We start from the raw sequence: 19071 nt of genomic DNA, 5'->3' as shown, positions 1-19071 counted from the left end.
TCAAATGTATGTGGGTGGATTGAACTGATGTAAGGAGAGTAAACCATGATTAATGACTGGATTGCAATCTATCTGCGTCACTTATTGGCTGTATTGCTTCACGGAAAAGTGCCTCTTTATATCTCTATACTGACATCTTGCACTTAACTCTCTCAAAACAAACCCATCTCGAGGACTGGATAGACCTAAACTGATTGGAGTCATTCACTTTCTGGTTATACTGTAGGTGGGTAAATGTGGCGTACAGACCAGGCTTGTGGTGAGTAGACTGTAATGAAGAGAGTTGACTTGGCAATTACTGCCAATGCATTTTTAATGTGGATGTCAACGTGAGAGAGTGAAGACAGAATGGAGCAGTGCCAGTGCCATTGATACGCTCTGCACTTTATTACTGGGGGACTGATCAAACCTCGCTCAGACAGGCTCTCACATGAAGCGACATGGTATGCACAGCACAACATGTACAGAATTTAATACCTTTAGAGTGAGGGCAGAGGGAACCGCGAGCAAATCTGATATTCCAACCAAAGCAATGTGAAGAGTTGTACTGAAAAGGCTGGAAATTGGAGGCCAAGCAGGAGACGGCAACCTGCCAAAACCAAACCTACATACTACTACGAGTTCATGAACTTTCAGCACCGTTCCTAAAAAATATGGTTCGTATCCTCAAGCATGTGCTGCACAGGATACCAACATCAATTATAGCGCATCTATTGTGGTATGAAAACATTTTTTGAAAAACTATTTCTGCAGGGTATTTACGACGCATAACGTTAGGCATCGATACCCTTGTCAGTATCAGTGTCACGTTGGAGAAAAAAAAAGACCCCACCTCCAAAGCTGGAGGCTGCAGATGGGGGTGTGGTGAGCTGGCAATCTGCCAAACCCACACTCCCATCTGCTTTCTGTGGCATGTTAGCCATTTCCTGAACCAGAGGAAGAGGCCAGGGGTCGCTGGTGAGGAACACGCTCCTCCGAGAGGGTGGGGATCCAGAAGGAGGGGGTCGGGGGGGGAAGGAAAATTATGTAAATCGGGAGGGGATCTGAGGTTAATGTTGACAGGGCAAAGGAAGAATTTGAAAATGAAAGTGCGCATCAGAAGTTAGAGGAAAATGACAAGAATGTATAGTTATATGCACATGGCCGCCTTAAAAATAAACTCTTCCTCCACAACTGGGACTCACTATAATTAGTGCTGCAACTAACGATAACTCATTCATTGTATAAAACGTCATAAAATTGTGAAAAAGTGAGATTTTAAAACATCTGTTTTGCATCATCGACAGCCCAGACATATCTAATATAACAACTTACAAGATATGAAATAATCCATCTGTTCTATCTACATGTTTAAACCTTACCTTTACTTTATAATTAACAGCTATAGAATAACAGCACGCCAAGATACCAGTATTCTTACAGCTGATCATTCTCTTTTTTCTGAAATTTTCAAGCGCATCCATTTCCTCTCTTGTTCCCTTCATCCTTACTCTCTATTGTATTTCCAACTTATTCTATCAAGCTTGTTATTCCCTCATGTTTTCTTCTTTTACCACTGTTTCCCTTCATCTCTCATCACAACATAAGCTCAGTGTGCCAGTGGGTCCTTTGGGTCCGTCGGGGTGATCACTCCTTGTAATGGCCTGTCGGCACAAACCTCAGCACCGAGAACATTCAGAGCACATGGCCCCAGTGAAAACGCTCCTCCTGAGACCGACTCAAATACAAAGTTTGGTACAATCACATGTGCACTGAAATAGTCCTCCTGCTCTAGTGTTTCTAAAGCCCAAAGCTTCCGATCTCAATGACAACATAATGGACTGCATGTTGTTGTAACTTTAGTCTGCAAGGCTAGCAAATATGAGGAGCTTTAAAAAAAAAAAACGGAGAGCTGCCTTGATCGAAAAGAGCAGGTTTCAAGAATTAAGTTGCAAAGATTCGCAAAAGTTGATATGTGGCTAATCCTGAAAGAGAGATTACGAAAATAAAGTAGAGCTCTGAATGCGTGTCAGACACATTTGGCTCAGAGTAAGTGAGCAGGCTGGAAAAATGCGAGTTAGACAGTCTCCAGTTCACCGAGGACATTGTTCAGGAGTGCAAAACTATTTAGCGAACCCAATGTTCTGATACCCAAAATAGACGGAATCTTGTTATTTGAGAAAGAAGAAATTCATATTAGTCTGGAACAGCCTTTCCCATAAAATCTTACTTGAATATATCTTATGTGAGGCCTGTGGTGTGGAATGTCTGAAATGTCACCCTACGAGATGCTTTGTTGTCATGTAAAATAGTTCACAAGGTTTATAGATGGGTGTTTCTACGAAGAGAAAAGAGACGACTGTACTCACATTCCTGAAACACTTGTCAGAGCGCTTCTGAACGCGGACGAGTGAGCAAAAGGAGTATGCAGCCACAATAATGTTAGCACTGTTTCAGTTTTCAGGTGACGCATGATGCCTTCATATATAAATCCGTCATAACCACCCACGTTTCCTGCATTTGTTTCTTAGTGAGGCATGAAGGGCACACAATGACTGCAGCACGATTTCACAGCCTCTCCTGTTGACTTACAGATCATAATGTTGATTCCACTTTGGGTCCAACGTATTTCTCACAGTATCTGTAGAGTGGCATTGACCTGAACCATCCACCACCACTTTGGCAAAGGGATCTGGCAATCCTGTAAAAGAAGACAAATGAAAGGGTTTCGGCTTAGTCACTGTACAAACATTGTGAAATTACCAATACCCCATAATAGGGCAAACAGGCACGACAGCATTTTCAACCCCCATTTGACCCATTCATATGAAACTGCTGTGACAAGTTTATCCCCTTGTTGTCAGCCTTTGCAGTGACTCAGGTTGGCAACTATTGTTGTATGTGATTTTACATAACTACTTTACATATAGTGTTACTATAGTGTTCACCATCTAAATCCCCCTATGGGTTTAAATCACGCTGTCTTTTTTATTTATTTTTTTTTTTAATCTTTTCACACTTATTGTCACAGCAAGAAACTGTCAAAACAGAACCAATCACCAGGTTTTGAACTTTTCCGTGGTCTGTGATGTGCCGTTTTAATGGAAATCTTGGTCAAATCTGCCCAAAATAAACTGTTTGCGCTGACCAGATTCTGTCGAAAGGAAAATATTCTGCGCTTTGTGGTGTAACCATGAAAACATAACACAAAATAATCTAATTAAAAATTCCGGGAGTTTTTAGCTAAACTGGGCTGAACTGCAGGATGTGCTTAAACAGAGCAGAAAAGAGACGAGTATGGAAACAAATTAGAACATCTGAAGTAGTAAAATATCTACAGTATGTAGAGTCCCCATTTTCTCCAGTGTTGGTAACACCTGTGGACACTGGGAGAAATGGTGACAGTTTTTTTTGTTTGTTTTTGTGAAATAAATAATGAAATTCAACTTTGGTTTTTTATCATTTAAGGCACAACTTAATTATACTACAATACTATTTCTAGCCATAGTTGTGATGCTTCCATAGAGATGCAAGAATTAATATTGCAGAGAAAAGCCAGACCACACTAAGTACAAATGTGACAGGAGCAAAACATGTCTGAGTTCAGTCTTTCCCAACACCTATTATTTATCTGTGCATTAGAGTCATCACAAGATGGAAAGCAAACATAGTTAACAAATCTTTCTTCTATATGAGTACTTTGTGTACAACATTTTACACCGTAAACAGAGGCTGTGTGAGCACAGCAATATGTAGATAAAACACAAAACACGTTCTTTTTCCTCCACAGTATCTCGTTGAGCTGGAAATCTGATAAGATTCTTGGTATAGTTATCTGGCGTTCCCTGTGTTGGTCGGTACATATGTACTTTCAAAGCATAGCAAATACCGGAAAAAAATAAAGAAAATGCTTGTGAGAAATGAGTCATCAGTGGAACTAAATAATCAATTTTTTAAACAATGATAATAATAATAACAGAATGTAAAGATCACTAAAACAGATATGACAAAACAGCATAAAGATAAATATTAAAGTGCAGCTTCCTCCCTTGGATGCCTTCCAACAGCGCACATTTAAATCTAGAAATGTTTGTGGTTCATGTTTGAAGTCCCATGTTACTGTGGTGTGGCAATCTTTAGATTTGGACTGAAAAAACAAAGGTGTAACTTTGATCTAGTTCAATTAAAAGCCTTTCAGTCTAGTGTTTCTGTACCAGTGGACCTTATACCTATTACTAGAAATTAGGTTAGCAGTGGGTCCCCATGCGTGCCAGGGTTCCTGGTGTGCATAACGGGCAGACAGCTCCTAGGGGACTTCATTTACAGCATCGCTTCAAAAAGGAGCACGCTGCCACTGCTGACAAAACCCATTCAAATGCACAAGGGAAGGAATGGGACAAAAATAGCAGCATGTAAAAATAGTCTTTACTTACGAAAGAAGTCTTTCTTTGCGAGGTTCTTTGCACATAAGACTAGAAAAGAAGAAGAAAAAAGAGATGTTAATGTTAGAGCCTCATAGAATAAAAATGAAATATGCACAAATTACAAATGAAGATGTATTTTATCAGATAAAACATTTTTTCACATGAAACACATTTATGGAGGTAACTTGCAGTGAAATCAAATTTTTCTAATGAGTAGTAATTTAATTATTATCATTTGTTTATATAAAAGAAATCAAGAATCTGTTTCACATCTGTGACTCAGCCAGTGACTTCATAACTCCCAATAAGATCAAACAACTTAATATTTTAAAACTACAGTTATTTTGCTTAATTATTCAACAATAATTCGGCGACCGTGTTTCTCTCTGGTATTATTTTTTACATGAAGTCCTTCTAATAATTTGTCAGACTTCATTATTTCTCAGGCTGTAGAACTTGAGTTTCTGTTCAGTGGTTGCTGCTTCTTTTTGCCTACATGTTGGTTCGTCCATCCTTGCTCTCCCCTCACAGGCCAGAGGACCAGTTAAGAGTTTCTCATTGTAAAATATTGAATAGACAAGCGCGCTTTCCTGTATAAAGCAAGTCCAAGGGGGTTTGCATCACAGAAAACATACAATAGCTTTCAAGAGAAGGAGCGAGAGAGAGGAGGTTAGAGAGTAAGTCTGTGTTTAGCTCTGTTCTGTCTTGTCCTCTATACCATGCTGTTGTTTTTTTAATTTCCTCTTTTCATGGTATGTTGCAGGGCCTAGGTGAACTGAAGCTGGCTGATGCTTGGTCTGGAGCTGGCTAGACAATCCTGTGACACTCACAGGGTAAGACAAAGTAGGCCAAGCATTAACAATCAAGAGCAGTGGCAGAGAAAGCTAACACAACGAATGCAACAAAAAACAGCAAACCTCTGAGATGCAAAAGGGAGTTAAATAAGCATCAGACACTGCAGACATTACTTGTCAGTCAGTGAGTCAGAGGTGGTGATGAGCTCTCCGCAAAGAGGGAGAAAAACAGTCTAAAAACTCACACACTCTGTTCATTCTCTCTGTAAATGCTGTGGCCTATCCATCCTTTTCTACATGAGCAGACCTGCATCTGCATTTATAATACCTTCTATCTATACCTTCTATCTTTTCCAAACATATCATAGTCTTAATTGCTGGGTAAGACCATCCTTAATCTTGGCCTACAAGTTTAACGAAAAACATTGGTCTTCTGCTGAGCCCTGGCAGCTCAATAGGCTGTAAACGTGATACCAAGCACAAGTCACATCCTTTGCTACTTGTCATCTTCTATGCCGTGCATTAATCTCCGCCACTTCCCCTCTATCAATCAAAAAAGGCAGACATAGATGCCACAAGATTCGATGTACACACTCTCTGCCTAGCCTCAGATGTAATCTATTATTTCTGATGAACAAGACAGATGTGGTTTCCAGAGGCAAAATAGTCCAGTGTCTACAGCTCAATGTAAAGCTTGCAGTGAAAGTGCTAATGTATAATGCTGTGAAAATGCAGATTTACAGAATCCACCTAGACATGAACTGAAAAATACAATACGGGTCATGAATACAGGACATAGGAAAAAGTTGCCGCTGCAAGTTTTGACTGTCTATGTGACTACAGAAAGGTATCACAATGAAAGAATAAAGTCATCTGACTCCCTGCACATAAGCAATGACCATATTTTTTTACCATTTCATTATGCAAAACTGTGGGGGCCTTGAAAATGTTACTGCAACTGCAACTCTGTCCATCACAAGGCCACTCTGTCATATCAGGGGCTCTGTTCTCCATCATTAAGACCCGTACACAACAGCGTAGATCATGTAAGAGCGTGTGAACCTGCCACTAATGAGAAACAAGCACCATTTCTGAAAATGATACGGACAGGTTTGGCAAACAAACCTAGCATTACACCCATTCAATGTGGAGACCTTGACAGTGACCAAAATGACACAGTCAGTCAAATCAGACAGAATCGCAACATGGAAACGGACAATTTCAACACACACCAAATTACACTGACTGGGCTGACTGAACAGACACTAACCATCGGCTTTGTCAGGGGAAATTACACCGTCAAAGCCAGCAGTATAGGTGCAGGCCAAATTCAAGAGGCAGTCAGAAAAGCCGCCTGTCGGGCAAAATGGAAAACATGTTGTCGGCAGACGAGTGAAAAACAGGAGGATCAGAGCTCAGAAATCTTGGCAGAATATTTGTTGACAGAGAATGCAACTGAAAGACAAAATTAGCCAACAAAGTTTAAATGGGTCAGCATCCTCAGCCTAAAGCCTCGCCTTAAACATATTCATACGCGGCTGCTTTCTTTGCAAGTGCTCCAGGGTATCAGCAGCCAAAGTTTAGTAGCAAACTTCAGTCTGTCTGCTGCGTTGAAATGTTCATTTACTGAATACAGGTAATGAGGCCAAAATGTTGCGACAGAGTAAAATCATTCTGCATTCTGATACAAACTGTAACAACTAGAAGCTCCAGGCAAGGACTCCTAAAGCAGTGCATCTATGGGTCAAGTTCTTAAAAACACAAATCTTAGTATGACAACATTTAGTTCCATGCTAATAAAAACAACATTTTCCCCTGTTGGGGTTTGTCACATGGGACCTTGCTGTGAACAGCTGCATTATTATTTAAGGTTTTAACTGTAGAAAAGTATGCCCCTTGTCCAATTTTATGGTGGATTTTAATGTGGAGGATAAATGGAAAAAAATACGAAGTCAAGCTTAAACGACTGGCCTCACATTGAAACTGCTGTATCATCTCTCCACATAGATCACCGAGCAAACTGCAGAGGAGGAGAGTAACATAGGGGTCAGAAACCAGCCTGGTAAATTGCTCCAATGTTTTTTCTACAATGTGGACCCGGTGGCAGTGGACTTTCCGTATGCTACCACCACCGCTGAGGAAGCAATACGGATTAGCTGCTACCAGGTTAAACAGAGTGTACTTGGCTCTCTGGTTACCAAACTGTGCTAATGAAGATTAAGGGATTAACCTGCACACTGCTCCAGTGTCTCAGCCACAATTACCACAGAGAGAAAATCCACTCTCATTGTTATCAGTGGCCTCTCACCAAGTGTGCTGCCTGGCACAGCAGGCTAATGCTACTGACAATGATAAATATGTCCAAGGGCACATACATTAACAGACTCAAGCAATAATAACTGGGGAGACCATAAAGTTCAACCACCAACAAGGTTGTAATGACTTCTGAAGATACAGAAATCGTGAAAAACATTTGACAAGCATCTGATCTTATAGCAGGTTTTGATGGGATGCATCATTGAGTTATTATTTCCCAAATTAGCAGCATATTTTAAATAAGCATCGAATGCAGCAGAAATGGATCAACCCTAACTCATACGGACATGTTTGTTTTCTTTAAATGCTTCTTACATGAGAGATCAGTTTCACCAAAGGGCCTCCTTAGTTCTGTGTATTAAGTTGCTCTGTTCAATCCTAGCTATCGCAGCTAGAGGTAAGAAAATAAGAAATTTTGGAGACCAAGGATTAATTAATGTCGTAATTGCCACTGAAAACATCACAAGTTAAATGGTGAAATAGAGAAACTAGCTACTGTTTTAGCAGTAAAAGTTCTTTCAGCCCTTCTTTAACTCCCAAAATAATAGAATGTAGTATATGAAAGTTCTCTCAGGAGAAATTCTATGTCGTCGCTATTTCAACAATGTGGACTAAATAAAATATACATGTTTTTGAAACCTGCTTTTGACTCACAGCCTTATTTCATTGAGTTATTATAGCTCATACTACACTCACAGAATTCAGTGTCGTGTTATAGCAGCTCCACAAAGATTTAAACGTGCCTAAATATGTTGATAATCTTATCCTGGCTTATGCAGACTCTACCACTGTGGACTCTACCATCAATGAGAAATCAAATCTCATATTGCTGGCTGCCTCTAGGGATCCAGCAGCAGTGAATAGCTGCCACGTGAACAGGCAGGCCATGGTGACCCAGGGCTGGCACAAGACCAGACTCATTCAGATCCCTACACGGAAAGCTAGGTCAACTAGGAAACAGTAAACCACCAGGAAGCCCTGGGGTGAAGCTGTCTTCGGTGTTGTCTGTGGGTCATCATCCCGACCATAAACCCTCAGTTAAACAGCAAGAGGAGGGATAATAAATCTGGCTTCAAACTTGTATACTGCAAACAAGTAAGCTGTGGGTGCAAATGACAAGTATCTAGTGATTTTACTTCACCAAGGGACCGTTGTGTGTACTTTGGAAGGTGATTCTGGAAAGACATTACCTCGGATTACTATTGTTAAGTACAAGGGTGGTAACTGATTCCGGAGCTTTTAGTTGAACAAGTTTCAGCGAGACAGCTGAGCAACTAAACAAAGGAGCTAAAGAAAGACAACTGAGTCATATCCTAAAGTTACAGCAAAAACCTTATTGTATTCAGTTACCGCTTAAAAGCCAACCTGGGCGTATGAATTCTGAATAGGCGACATGAGTTCTGCCTTAAATCATGTTTGTTATCTGTAAATTATTGCCCGCTGCATTAACACTACTTACCTCTAACCATCACATAATGCACCATTTATTTTGTTTCACTGGGGATTTTTTTATAGGCAGAGATCTATTGAATGAATGAGCACACTCAGAATTCATACCCTCAAATGAAATAGGAGACAGTAAATGCAGTGTCCTATATAGTAAAAAGGGAGTGATTATAGACATAGCTGTGGTCTTAATGGAGATATTTTTCATACATGCTAAGCTATCACTAATGTCTAATAATAATTATACAACATGAGGCCCATATGTTTGACAGTATATGTTTATACTATTATATTGTATACTATTAAGAGCTCGCTTTAACTTCAGTTTTTCCACTGAATATCCCTAATTTAGTCATTTGACCACCCAAAGTTATACTCATTCTAAAACAAAGCTGTGATAACAGTTAAAGGGTCAAAAAAGGGTCAACTGTGCTTCATTGTTTTTTTCTTAAAAGGATCTATAACAGCTGCTGTTTTGGGACCATTTGCGAGTAAATCACCCCATTCCACAGTCTGAAACGAGCCAGTGAAACAGTCACACCAAACCAAGGTTATTCATCTGAGCAATTACCAGGGAAGGATAATGTTTTTACCACTGTCTGGTAGCTAAAGGGACATGGGGACAGACAGTGTGCTGCCACTGACCCAGACAATATGTCCTTAGGCTTTAGAGGTCAACCATTACTACTCATCCCCAGGGGAACTGGCAATATACCATTTAAGCCCATTTATTGAGCTCGTACACCTACACTTGAAGACTAGGGGGAAAAAAAGACTTAAAGTAAAGTAACCACTTATGAAATCACAGCACCGTTGAATATACTCTGTCACTAGCAGGGCACAAAATACGTGCCACTTGATGAGTCAGAGGCCAAACACAACAAGCTAAATGTTTAGAGATGTCATTACCTTTGTGTGTAATACCGTGTTTGTTTTGTCACCTCATGGTAACAGACAGGACGCCACCCTTCCAGCTGGATGAATTATTTATTACTATGATGAGGGTGTTGCATGCTACAAAACATTTGGGCAAGCTAAAACTTCGCTTTTCAATATAATGTAATGTAAATTCATTACACTTTGCAATCTAAAAGATCCCTCTGCCATAACACTTGTATAAATAAAAATGCAGCTTCACTGACGCCATACTGAAATTTACATACATCATTCCACTATTATGCATGATAATTAGATTCTGGATTAGAAAAAAAAAAAGCAATTGTATTCATTACAAGATATGCAAAGCGTGTCTCTGATCACAAAGAAAGGCAGTTAGAAGAGCGGTAGCTTTGTAACGTCTCCATCTGTCTGAACAAAAAGGTCAGGCTGAAGGTTGGTATTAGTTCTGGTCAAAAGGTGAAAGGTCGTAAACAGACAAGGGCAGGAGGGCGCCGGGGATTCCCACTTGTTTTCTCAAGGGAGTCTCCACAAGATAACATTTGCAACAGTTGCTTAACGCCTGTTTGTTAGAAAAAAGGGGTGAGGGGCGAAATGAGTCACATGTTCAAATCCTAGGGAGTGTACGGAAAGCCTACTAGTTAAGGCCCGGTCTGATTCCAGTGAAAGACGTTGCAAAAATGCCAGAAACAATATAATGACAGAGTAGAGCGTTCTCTCTGGAAACTGCACCACAAATTGATGATACTCGTCTTTTACAGATGTAAGTCGAGTACACAATATCTAAATATTCTAATACTTTTTCATTAGAGCAAAGCATATTTATAAAGACACCCAATTCTGAGCTGTATGAATCTGACATTCACTTATGTTTAGTTGTAAAAGAGCCACAGAAGCTGTGGGAAGATTGGTAGCACAAGTGCAGAAGTTCATAGCTAATTTCTATCATTAAATATGCCCCATGTTTATCAGTGGATTGGATAAATAACAGTGTTTTAAATATAATGTAATGATTAGTTGATGCACACAAAGCTGTAGTTTGATAAAGTCTGACCAAATAGCCTGAAGATCCTGCCATAGTAAAATCATAGCTGTTAGAAAATAAGATTAGATTTATAAAAATAGGATGACAAGACAAATGACATGAGCTGTATTCAAGTTCACAAAAGTGTATGATTTGTGCTGTCCAGTTGACTGAACCACCAGCATGCCTCTAGCCTCTTGTACTCCATTATCATTATCAAACCACAGAGCTGGGCTACTTTGCCCTAGACGAAAAGAGTTTGTGGTCAGTGACTCCAGTAGATGACTGAGGGATTGTACACTGCCAACTCCACAGTCAAGTACAGCCATTTTGTGGTCCATTTGCTCAATTAATTATCCAGCAGCACTGCAAGGACAGGACAGTCAACCCATGCTGCATCAGCATCACCAGGCTGCTGAGTTTAGATGCTGATGCTTCTGTTGAAGAACACCATTATGCACTAGCGGTTATTCAGGGATAATTTTATTTCAAGTTCAGTTTAACTGAAGCTGTGATTCTTTAATGAGCTAATGGGTTTGCTTACTGCTGTGCAGGTATTTAATCTACAAACATAAGTGTTTCCAAATATTAGCATGGTCAATAGTGTGGTTGAGGGCTGTGTAAAAGAAAATGTTCAGCACACTGGAGTGTGACTGTGGCTGAGTCCAAACTCCAAAAGTAAAACCTGCTCTGGGCAGTAACTTGCAGGATGAAAAAAAAAAGGCTTCTATTACATTATTACTTCAAATACAGTTTAGCAGCACATCCATTTCTTGTCAACAACCATTTCTGGCAGACAGGGAAAGGGTTAACTAGTCAGCTACAAGACAGAAGTCAACACCAAACAGACAGGGTCAATGACCTAACAGTCAGTGTGTTGAAACAAGAACTGGAACATAACCTGGCGGAGATCAATTAAATGCAATCCAACCATTAGCCTCTAAGACATCGTTAACAGCTCATGTCGTGGTGTCAAGTTTAATCATTAACTAGCCCTTTCTAAACCTTCTTGTAAGAGACTGCCTGAAGTCAATACCATATTTCCTGTAGGGACAACTGACCTAAAAAGTACATGCCTCTCCACAAGCAGACAGCTGTATGAACAATGCAGGAAGCCTCACGGACAGAAAGTTGTAACAAACCACTATGAAAGTGAGAGGATTAATAGCAAAGGGAAGAAAGTCATACTTTGAAGGAACTACTCCCTACTTCGCCAAGGGTAGGTTGCCAAATAATGAAATGTGCATTTGGCCTGAAGCCAGAATTTGATTCCTCTCACCTTTGCACATAGTTCACCTGATGCTAGCCAATGTGGGCTCTGTGCAAGGACTCAGGATGCTGTTCACACACTCAAACACTTTAGATTTGCAAAAAACATTATTTATTTTTGGAGGACAAATGCTTAAATTGATTTTAAATGACAATACTGCCTCACAAATTCACTGAATGTGTCCTAGCCGAGCTCTAACCTTGGGAAAATGTGTTGTCATATATCCGAATGGAAAATAATGCATCATCTTTTTACACAACTTCCAATCCTATACACACACATATATATACACACACACTCTCTCAACTCAGATATAAACACAGTGCAGTAATTCAAACCTCCCTTCATATTAAATAACAAAAAGGTCAAGCAAGTGGCCACCTACATTTAATGGAAGCTATAAAAACTTCAAACCCTGCAAAAAAAATACTCCAAACACACCCACTGGCTTCCAATGAGCCTTTAGTGTCATTCATGTTTAAGCGGGAAGGCCCCAAGACTTCCCACAACTTTGCCCCTGTTATGACTCTTGCGACAGCCCCATGCTGTCTCGTTCACAGTATTGTTCAACAGTTAAACAAAACACTTCACCATCCCTTCCCTCCCCCCCACGCCTCTCTGGCGGGTTCGCTTATTCACTACAACACACACAGAACACAGTGCAGTACAGTACTCTGGGCGTACGTGACAATGTTTATGTTGCTGAAGCGAGTACACACGACAAAAATAGATGTTGTGTTATGAATTAGCATTTATGGGTCTCCTAAATTGGGCGAACTAATCTCCACTGAATTTCCTCTGTAAAGCCATTACTCGATTTCCCAACCTCCCACCCTGAGCCTTTCTCCAGCCCAGCAAATGCTCGGGATGCCAATTATGTCATTCAGTTGAGAGGCCAGTAGTCTACAGCTGACACTCCCCCCGCTCCCCCCTCCTCTCTGCTCCCCACGGAGACGCCAACAATCTGGAGGCAGGAATCTGGAGTGAACGTAGTCGTTACAGAGCGAGGGGTGGGAAGGTGAAAACAAAATGTTCATCTGGACGCAGGAATCTACGGTGGAATGACGCGGAGGAAGGAAGGAATGTCAGGTGGGGAGGAGAGAAATCTATCTAAAGTCACAAATCTGAGGAATGCAGACAATAGAGGAGGAGAAACTGAGAGAAATATGGGAAAGCAAGAGGGAGGGAAAGGAAGGGAGGGAAGTTAATTTGGACCAGGGAATGACAGTGATGACATTCTGGCAACAGTGGAAACACTGAGGGAGGAGTAGCAGGGATGGCAGACAGAGATAAGACAATGAGCAAAGTCGACCAGAATTTTGTCTGGAAATTTATGGCGCGCACACACGTGATATTCAGGCCCGGTATTTATTTATCAAATAGGGCCAGCGCTGAAGCATTGCAGTCAGCACTTCTAGAAGCATGTCTGAAAACCTTTTGAAGTGGTTTGCACGACTCTTGCTGGCTGATGTTTACCTGCAGTCCAACGAAAGTTCACCCGTTTAAACTTTGATGAGCCGTGTTGTGTTATTTTCACTTCTCTGCAAAAATCTAGGCCATCTCCACTATCAACATATTTACATCTCGTGAAAAGAAGGGACATTTTTTCCTCCATGATGTTATCATAAAGCACCCATGAATGGAGTCTGTGGTGAGATTGCTATTTTAAAACTGAGCAACAATTTCACAAAGGTTAAAAATGCAAAAAGTGAAAAACGAAACATAATTTTTCTACGGTTTCATCTTTATAGCAGCATTAAACGTTGACTGAGCAAGCTAACATGGTGTCCTGACAACACATTAACAGAACGGCCGCTGACAGATACGAGGTGATGTGCAGAGAGACTGAAAATAGTAAAAGAAGACAAGGATTAACCTAAATGAGTGTTTTTAGATGGAGGCAAGCTGGCACATAATGAACAGATGGAGAGCTCCAATGTTGGGAAACCAAGGAAGAAAGATGATGTGGAGCAGAGACTAAAGGAAGGAGGCAGGGATAAAGAAATAAAAGAATTAAGGGAGAAGGAAATAAGCCGGGGTGAGTCAAGCAAGCTCTTCTAAGGAGTAAAGACTGAGTCACAAAGTAAATGGAATAATCATTCAGGAAGCATTTAGACTGAGGTTTGATTTAGATACAGTCAGGTGTAATATGCCACAGGAGAGTTATTCCCTTATGACTTATTAGATACACTTATGGCTGGGAGATTGCTTAGTTTATCTGCCTCTGCTTTAGCTGATATAGAGCTGAACAAAGACTGTTTGACCATCCTGTATATGATTCATGCTAAAACTGTCTCAGCAATGTAGTACAGTCAACATTTAAGAATAAGAGACCATTGCATATGATCCACACAAACTATGCAGATTGGCCTGAAAGGAGGTTTTTCTTTTCTTTTCTATTTTTTTACATCAATGTGAAGCTAAAGAGAGGGACAAAAGAAGACAGCAATTACATGGAAAAGGGAGTTGCTTAGTGTGGTTATGTGCTGAGAGGTTTGAGGTTCGCCCAAAACGGCAATTAGCCCCTGCAGCTATTTGCCCAACATGTTTGCAGGTACCAAAAATGTCAAACAGCAGGTTTAGACAATCTTGAGTCAAACTTAGCTATGTTATGGCTGCAGTTTTAGTTTGAGACACTGTTTTTCAGTCACAACTGCTAACCCTGCAAACACTGCATGTGTTTACTTGACAGTGAAAGCACATACTAAGCTGGGTGCACACAATGATTGACCTTGTGACATTTAATTAATCTTAAAAACAACAATAGCTGTGCGAATGCGCTATTAAGAGGCATTCCACTACAGCTTATTCAGCATCTCCTGAAGGTGACTCAAACCACAACTACAATGGATTGTGTGTCTGTGCACGAAATAACAGGCTGGATACGTGTCTGTACAACATTTGTGTGTGTTTATTCCCATATGGATACCAGGATGCATTTAAGGACTGTCTCTGTGCAGACTACTAGCCCTTAGAAACAAGGCAATGAGAGAACACAAGGGCAGAGGAAGATGACAGCCATGACTATGAAATGGAAAACAGTGTTCAGAGGTTGTGGTGGGGAGGTGGGGATCTACCGAGTATTCTACAAGAAAAAAAGTGGGAGCAATAAAACAAAAGAACGGCAGTGATGGAAGAGGGGATAGGGGCAAAGTGGTCTCTAGCTGAGCATCACAGACGCACCAAATATGCTCACAGACAAAGACGTATATTTCAATTTCTACTGACTTTTATAGAGGAAAGACTGAGACTGTCAAAATACCACATATCAAACCTCCATAAGTCTTAGGTGCACACTAATAAGGGACACTTATATAAGAGTGCTACACAGCAAGCCATGGTAACTTTGGACTGACATTGCAAGAAGTGCATTGGAGCTGTAGTTAAAGTAAAGTAAGTTTAAGTACTGTTTCGAATGAATCTCATATATCTTTCTGCTGCCATGATGGCACTTGACTTTTCTGAAATCTATTAACATGAAATTATGCTTTGTTCATTTAGACTGCAATTCTAATTTTTTTCAATCTTACTATTTCTTTAGCACTTGAAATGAAGTAGCAGCAATGCTCACTTGAGAGGAATCAAGTGATTTAAGTACATCTAACTTAAATCAGTGGTTTTACTGTTACGTGTTTACTTGGATAAAAACTTCATTTATTTGCATGTTAGCAATTGAAGCAATTCATTTACAGTTGGTCCAAGTCTCTTCTTTCATTGTAGGTGCAAGATATGACAGCATCCAGTTGATTGCTGATTTTACATAACAAAAACCTAAGAAAATTCACAATTTTCTTTTAAAAAATTCTAACTCATTAGTATGGATTCCTGTTATATACCACAAACATTAGCTTCAAAAAGCTCATCCCATTTTTTATTTTTCTTTATTTCTACTGCTGGCGAGTAACGATCTAATAAATTAAAATTCACCAACAAATCCATGTTGGCCATAGTGGATCATTTAAATGTTCAGTGCAAGTGGACAGTTAAGGCAGAGTAATACCACTTTAGTTGAGATCATTCAGGTTAGGGGCCATAAATGCACCATCTATACATGGATCTAGATATATAACCACCCACATTCTTTCTTTCAATCACAACAAGCAGATTAGAATCAGAAAAGAGGAGGATTAATCTTTGGCTGGAACTCAAACAAATAAAAGCAGTGCAAGAAAGGCCAAACATATGGGTATATGACATCCCATATGTCCCCAGCCACCATCAGGCCCACCACCCACTGACAATATGGCACAGCCACTGTGTAGGTGTCAAGTCATTAGGCTGCATCTATGTCTCAAATATGCTGACACACAGCAAGTGGTAACTATATTTCTATTCATGTTGCTGCTCTAGCCTGTTGAGGGAAGAACGCGAATAGCTGCAGAGAGACAGTGACGACCATGTTTCCTGTCACTCTTAAGGTGAATGGCACAGAGAGGTTACTTCAGGTTGCTCTCCTCATTTCTGTGTACACATAAATATTCAACCAAGCCTGGTGGCGTTAGATGGCAGAGTCCAGGGCTCTTTGCTGTCTGTGGGAGGTGGGTGGTGACAAAAACACATCTATCCGCAAGGCAACTGGAGCCTGACCATATTTAGGTAACATGGACTACAATATTCCGGCTACTCAGTCCCTAGAGATCAGCAGGTGGGAACATAGGTTCCAGTCAAAATGATGCCTTCTTATTCCCATTTCCATGCCACAGATCATATCCTAATTATTAACTTTCACGCTCAGTCAAACTTTCTTTCTAGTTTCCAGCTTCCAATTTCAAACTTCATTCTCTTATGGTGCACAGAGCTCTATCTCTGCAGTAAAACTTTCAATAAAACACCAGTGCTGTAGGCTGCTGGCTGTGTTTAAAGTTACACTGAGAAAGAGACTCAAACAGTAAATTTTTCATCAAGCAGCTGGACTGCACGTTGTAAAATTTCTGTTCGGCTGGCCTCAAAAGCTGGAGAGGCAACTCATCTGTTGAAGACCCCTGAGTCAACTGAGATTCTTCAAGTCAAGCAGCTGTGTTGTTTTTGTCAGTGTGCATTACAATGATAATAATAACATAAGCATGTCTCAGGCTAAAGTTTTGTGGCATTTCAAATATTTGAAGGACAATCCTTACAAAGTTACAGGAAAACTCTGCATGCAAAAATGTGCTTATTATTTACTGAGCAAAACAGCTGATAATTACAGTCAGTTGTTACATCGTGGGCATTGCTGTGGAGTTATTTATATTAGGATTTGTGTATTATTTTACACATTGTCCTTAATGTTTGAAGTGAAATACAAAGTGCATAATAGCTAGATTTAAACAGAAGTACATGTGTATGGTCTGTTTCACTGCATAGTCCAATATTATACGCTAACAATTCAAATAGGTTGCAGTTCAAATCTTGCATCACGTCTGATGACTCTGCTGCATCTGACAATGTAAATGTGGCTCTAAATCATCACTGAAATTCACACTCATGTATTTCTCTGATTGACAGTTAGGTACAGCTCTTTCTGAAAGTCTGAAAAATAGCTTTGACATATGCAATAAAGCAGCACAAAGTGGTCTTAGCACTGAGGCCCTCATTGGTGATTTTTTACTCTGAGTTCTTCATTTCTCTCAAAAACGATTTAGAAGTAGTACCAAAACATGCCTATTTTTGGTAGATGAAGGGTCAAATCCCCTGCTGCTGACGCATGTTAGTAAGCAACGAGGGAATCATCTTTCTTTTACTTCTGGACCTTTGTACCTGGACCTGTTATTTTGATTATGTTCAGAGCCGGAGCTACTTGATCCTCATCTCCATGATAAAAAACCACAGTTAAAATGAAAACACAGACAGAGAGAGGGGGATGCAATTTGAGTGGCAGCGTATGTGTTTGTGTGTTCGTACAGTAGACATGCTGAGTGGTCTACCAGACACTCACACACACACACACACACACACACACACACACACACACACACAAAGGTGGGCAGTTTAACCGTAAAAACAGTAGCAGGAAAACAGTGAAGGAGAGGAAAGTGTGATCCCTAAAGTCTAACCAACCTGATTAAAGTACAGTGTTCACATTTGTGGACGTCACACACAGTCCACATTTGAATTTTAATAAAACTTAAGTACTCATAATTTATGTACAGAAACATTTTGTTGATTTGGCACAACGTTCTCTGTTGATAATATTATCATAACAACAATAAATTACACAAGTCAACACTTTATTGTGATGAAAGTTAAACATATGGCTGCCATTATTTATGCATGCTCTCGGAAACCTTTAAGTGATTAGAATTAGAGTGAATTTATTACTTTCCTGGGGTCCTTGGAATCTCCTCACAGACTCCTTAGAGTCCCCAAACAGACTTTGACAAACACTAAGTACTGTACTGTGGTGAGGGATCAGTACAGGAAGTATGTGTGTGTGTGTGTGTGTGTGTGTGTGTGTGTGTGAATATGCACGTGACAAGCTGAAAACAGATAAAGAAAAAAAAAAATACACCAAACTGGAGCCACACCGGCAGAGTCGTCTGACAGCTGTCTGGACTAGATCCGGGGGTGAGTGAGGGAGAGGAAGGAAGAGAGAGAAATGACAGAGAGATGAGGGACATCCTGTTCAAAAAAGGAAAGAGAGTAAAAAAAAAAAAAAGGACTGAAAAGAAAAATGCAGGACAGAGAGACTTGTGATGAGAGGCTGCACTGGGGTGTCTAAAGCTGCAACAATTAGCTGATTTATCAACGAGGCATAAAGTTAATCAGCTAAATTTGATGATCACTCCATTGTTTAGGATATTTAAAATAAAAATGCATTATATCTTGAATAAATTCTCAAATGTACTTGTTTTACATGATAGTGAACTGAAGAGGTTTTTTTAACTGCTGGTAGGATAAAACAAGGCATCCGAGGAAGTCAACTTGGACTCAAGGGAAATGCGA

At 40.2% G+C, this 19071-nt stretch overlaps 1 protein-coding gene across 2 annotated transcripts in view; it reads right to left on the bottom strand.

The window, feature by feature from the left end:
• Window positions 1-19071, bottom strand: part of LOC103368240 (E3 ubiquitin-protein ligase SMURF2) — a 60398-nt gene that overhangs the window by 30571 nt on the left and 10756 nt on the right. For both annotated transcript variants that reach the window (XM_008296546.1, XM_008296547.1), the window contains exons 2-3: window positions 4413-4451; window positions 2572-2680 (exon numbers count right to left, since the gene is read on the bottom strand). In XM_008296546.1, coding sequence (XP_008294768.1) covers window positions 2572-2680; window positions 4413-4451 — 148 coding nt within the window. The remainder of the gene's footprint in view (window positions 1-2571; window positions 2681-4412; window positions 4452-19071) is intronic.

Source organism: Stegastes partitus, unplaced genomic scaffold (assembly GCF_000690725.1).
Source record: "Stegastes partitus isolate 25-593 unplaced genomic scaffold, Stegastes_partitus-1.0.2 Scaffold1134, whole genome shotgun sequence".
NCBI lineage: Eukaryota > Metazoa > Chordata > Actinopteri > Pomacentridae > Stegastes > Stegastes partitus.
The sequence above is the reverse complement of the archived record's forward strand: the minus strand, read 5'-3'. Positions and strand labels throughout refer to the sequence as shown.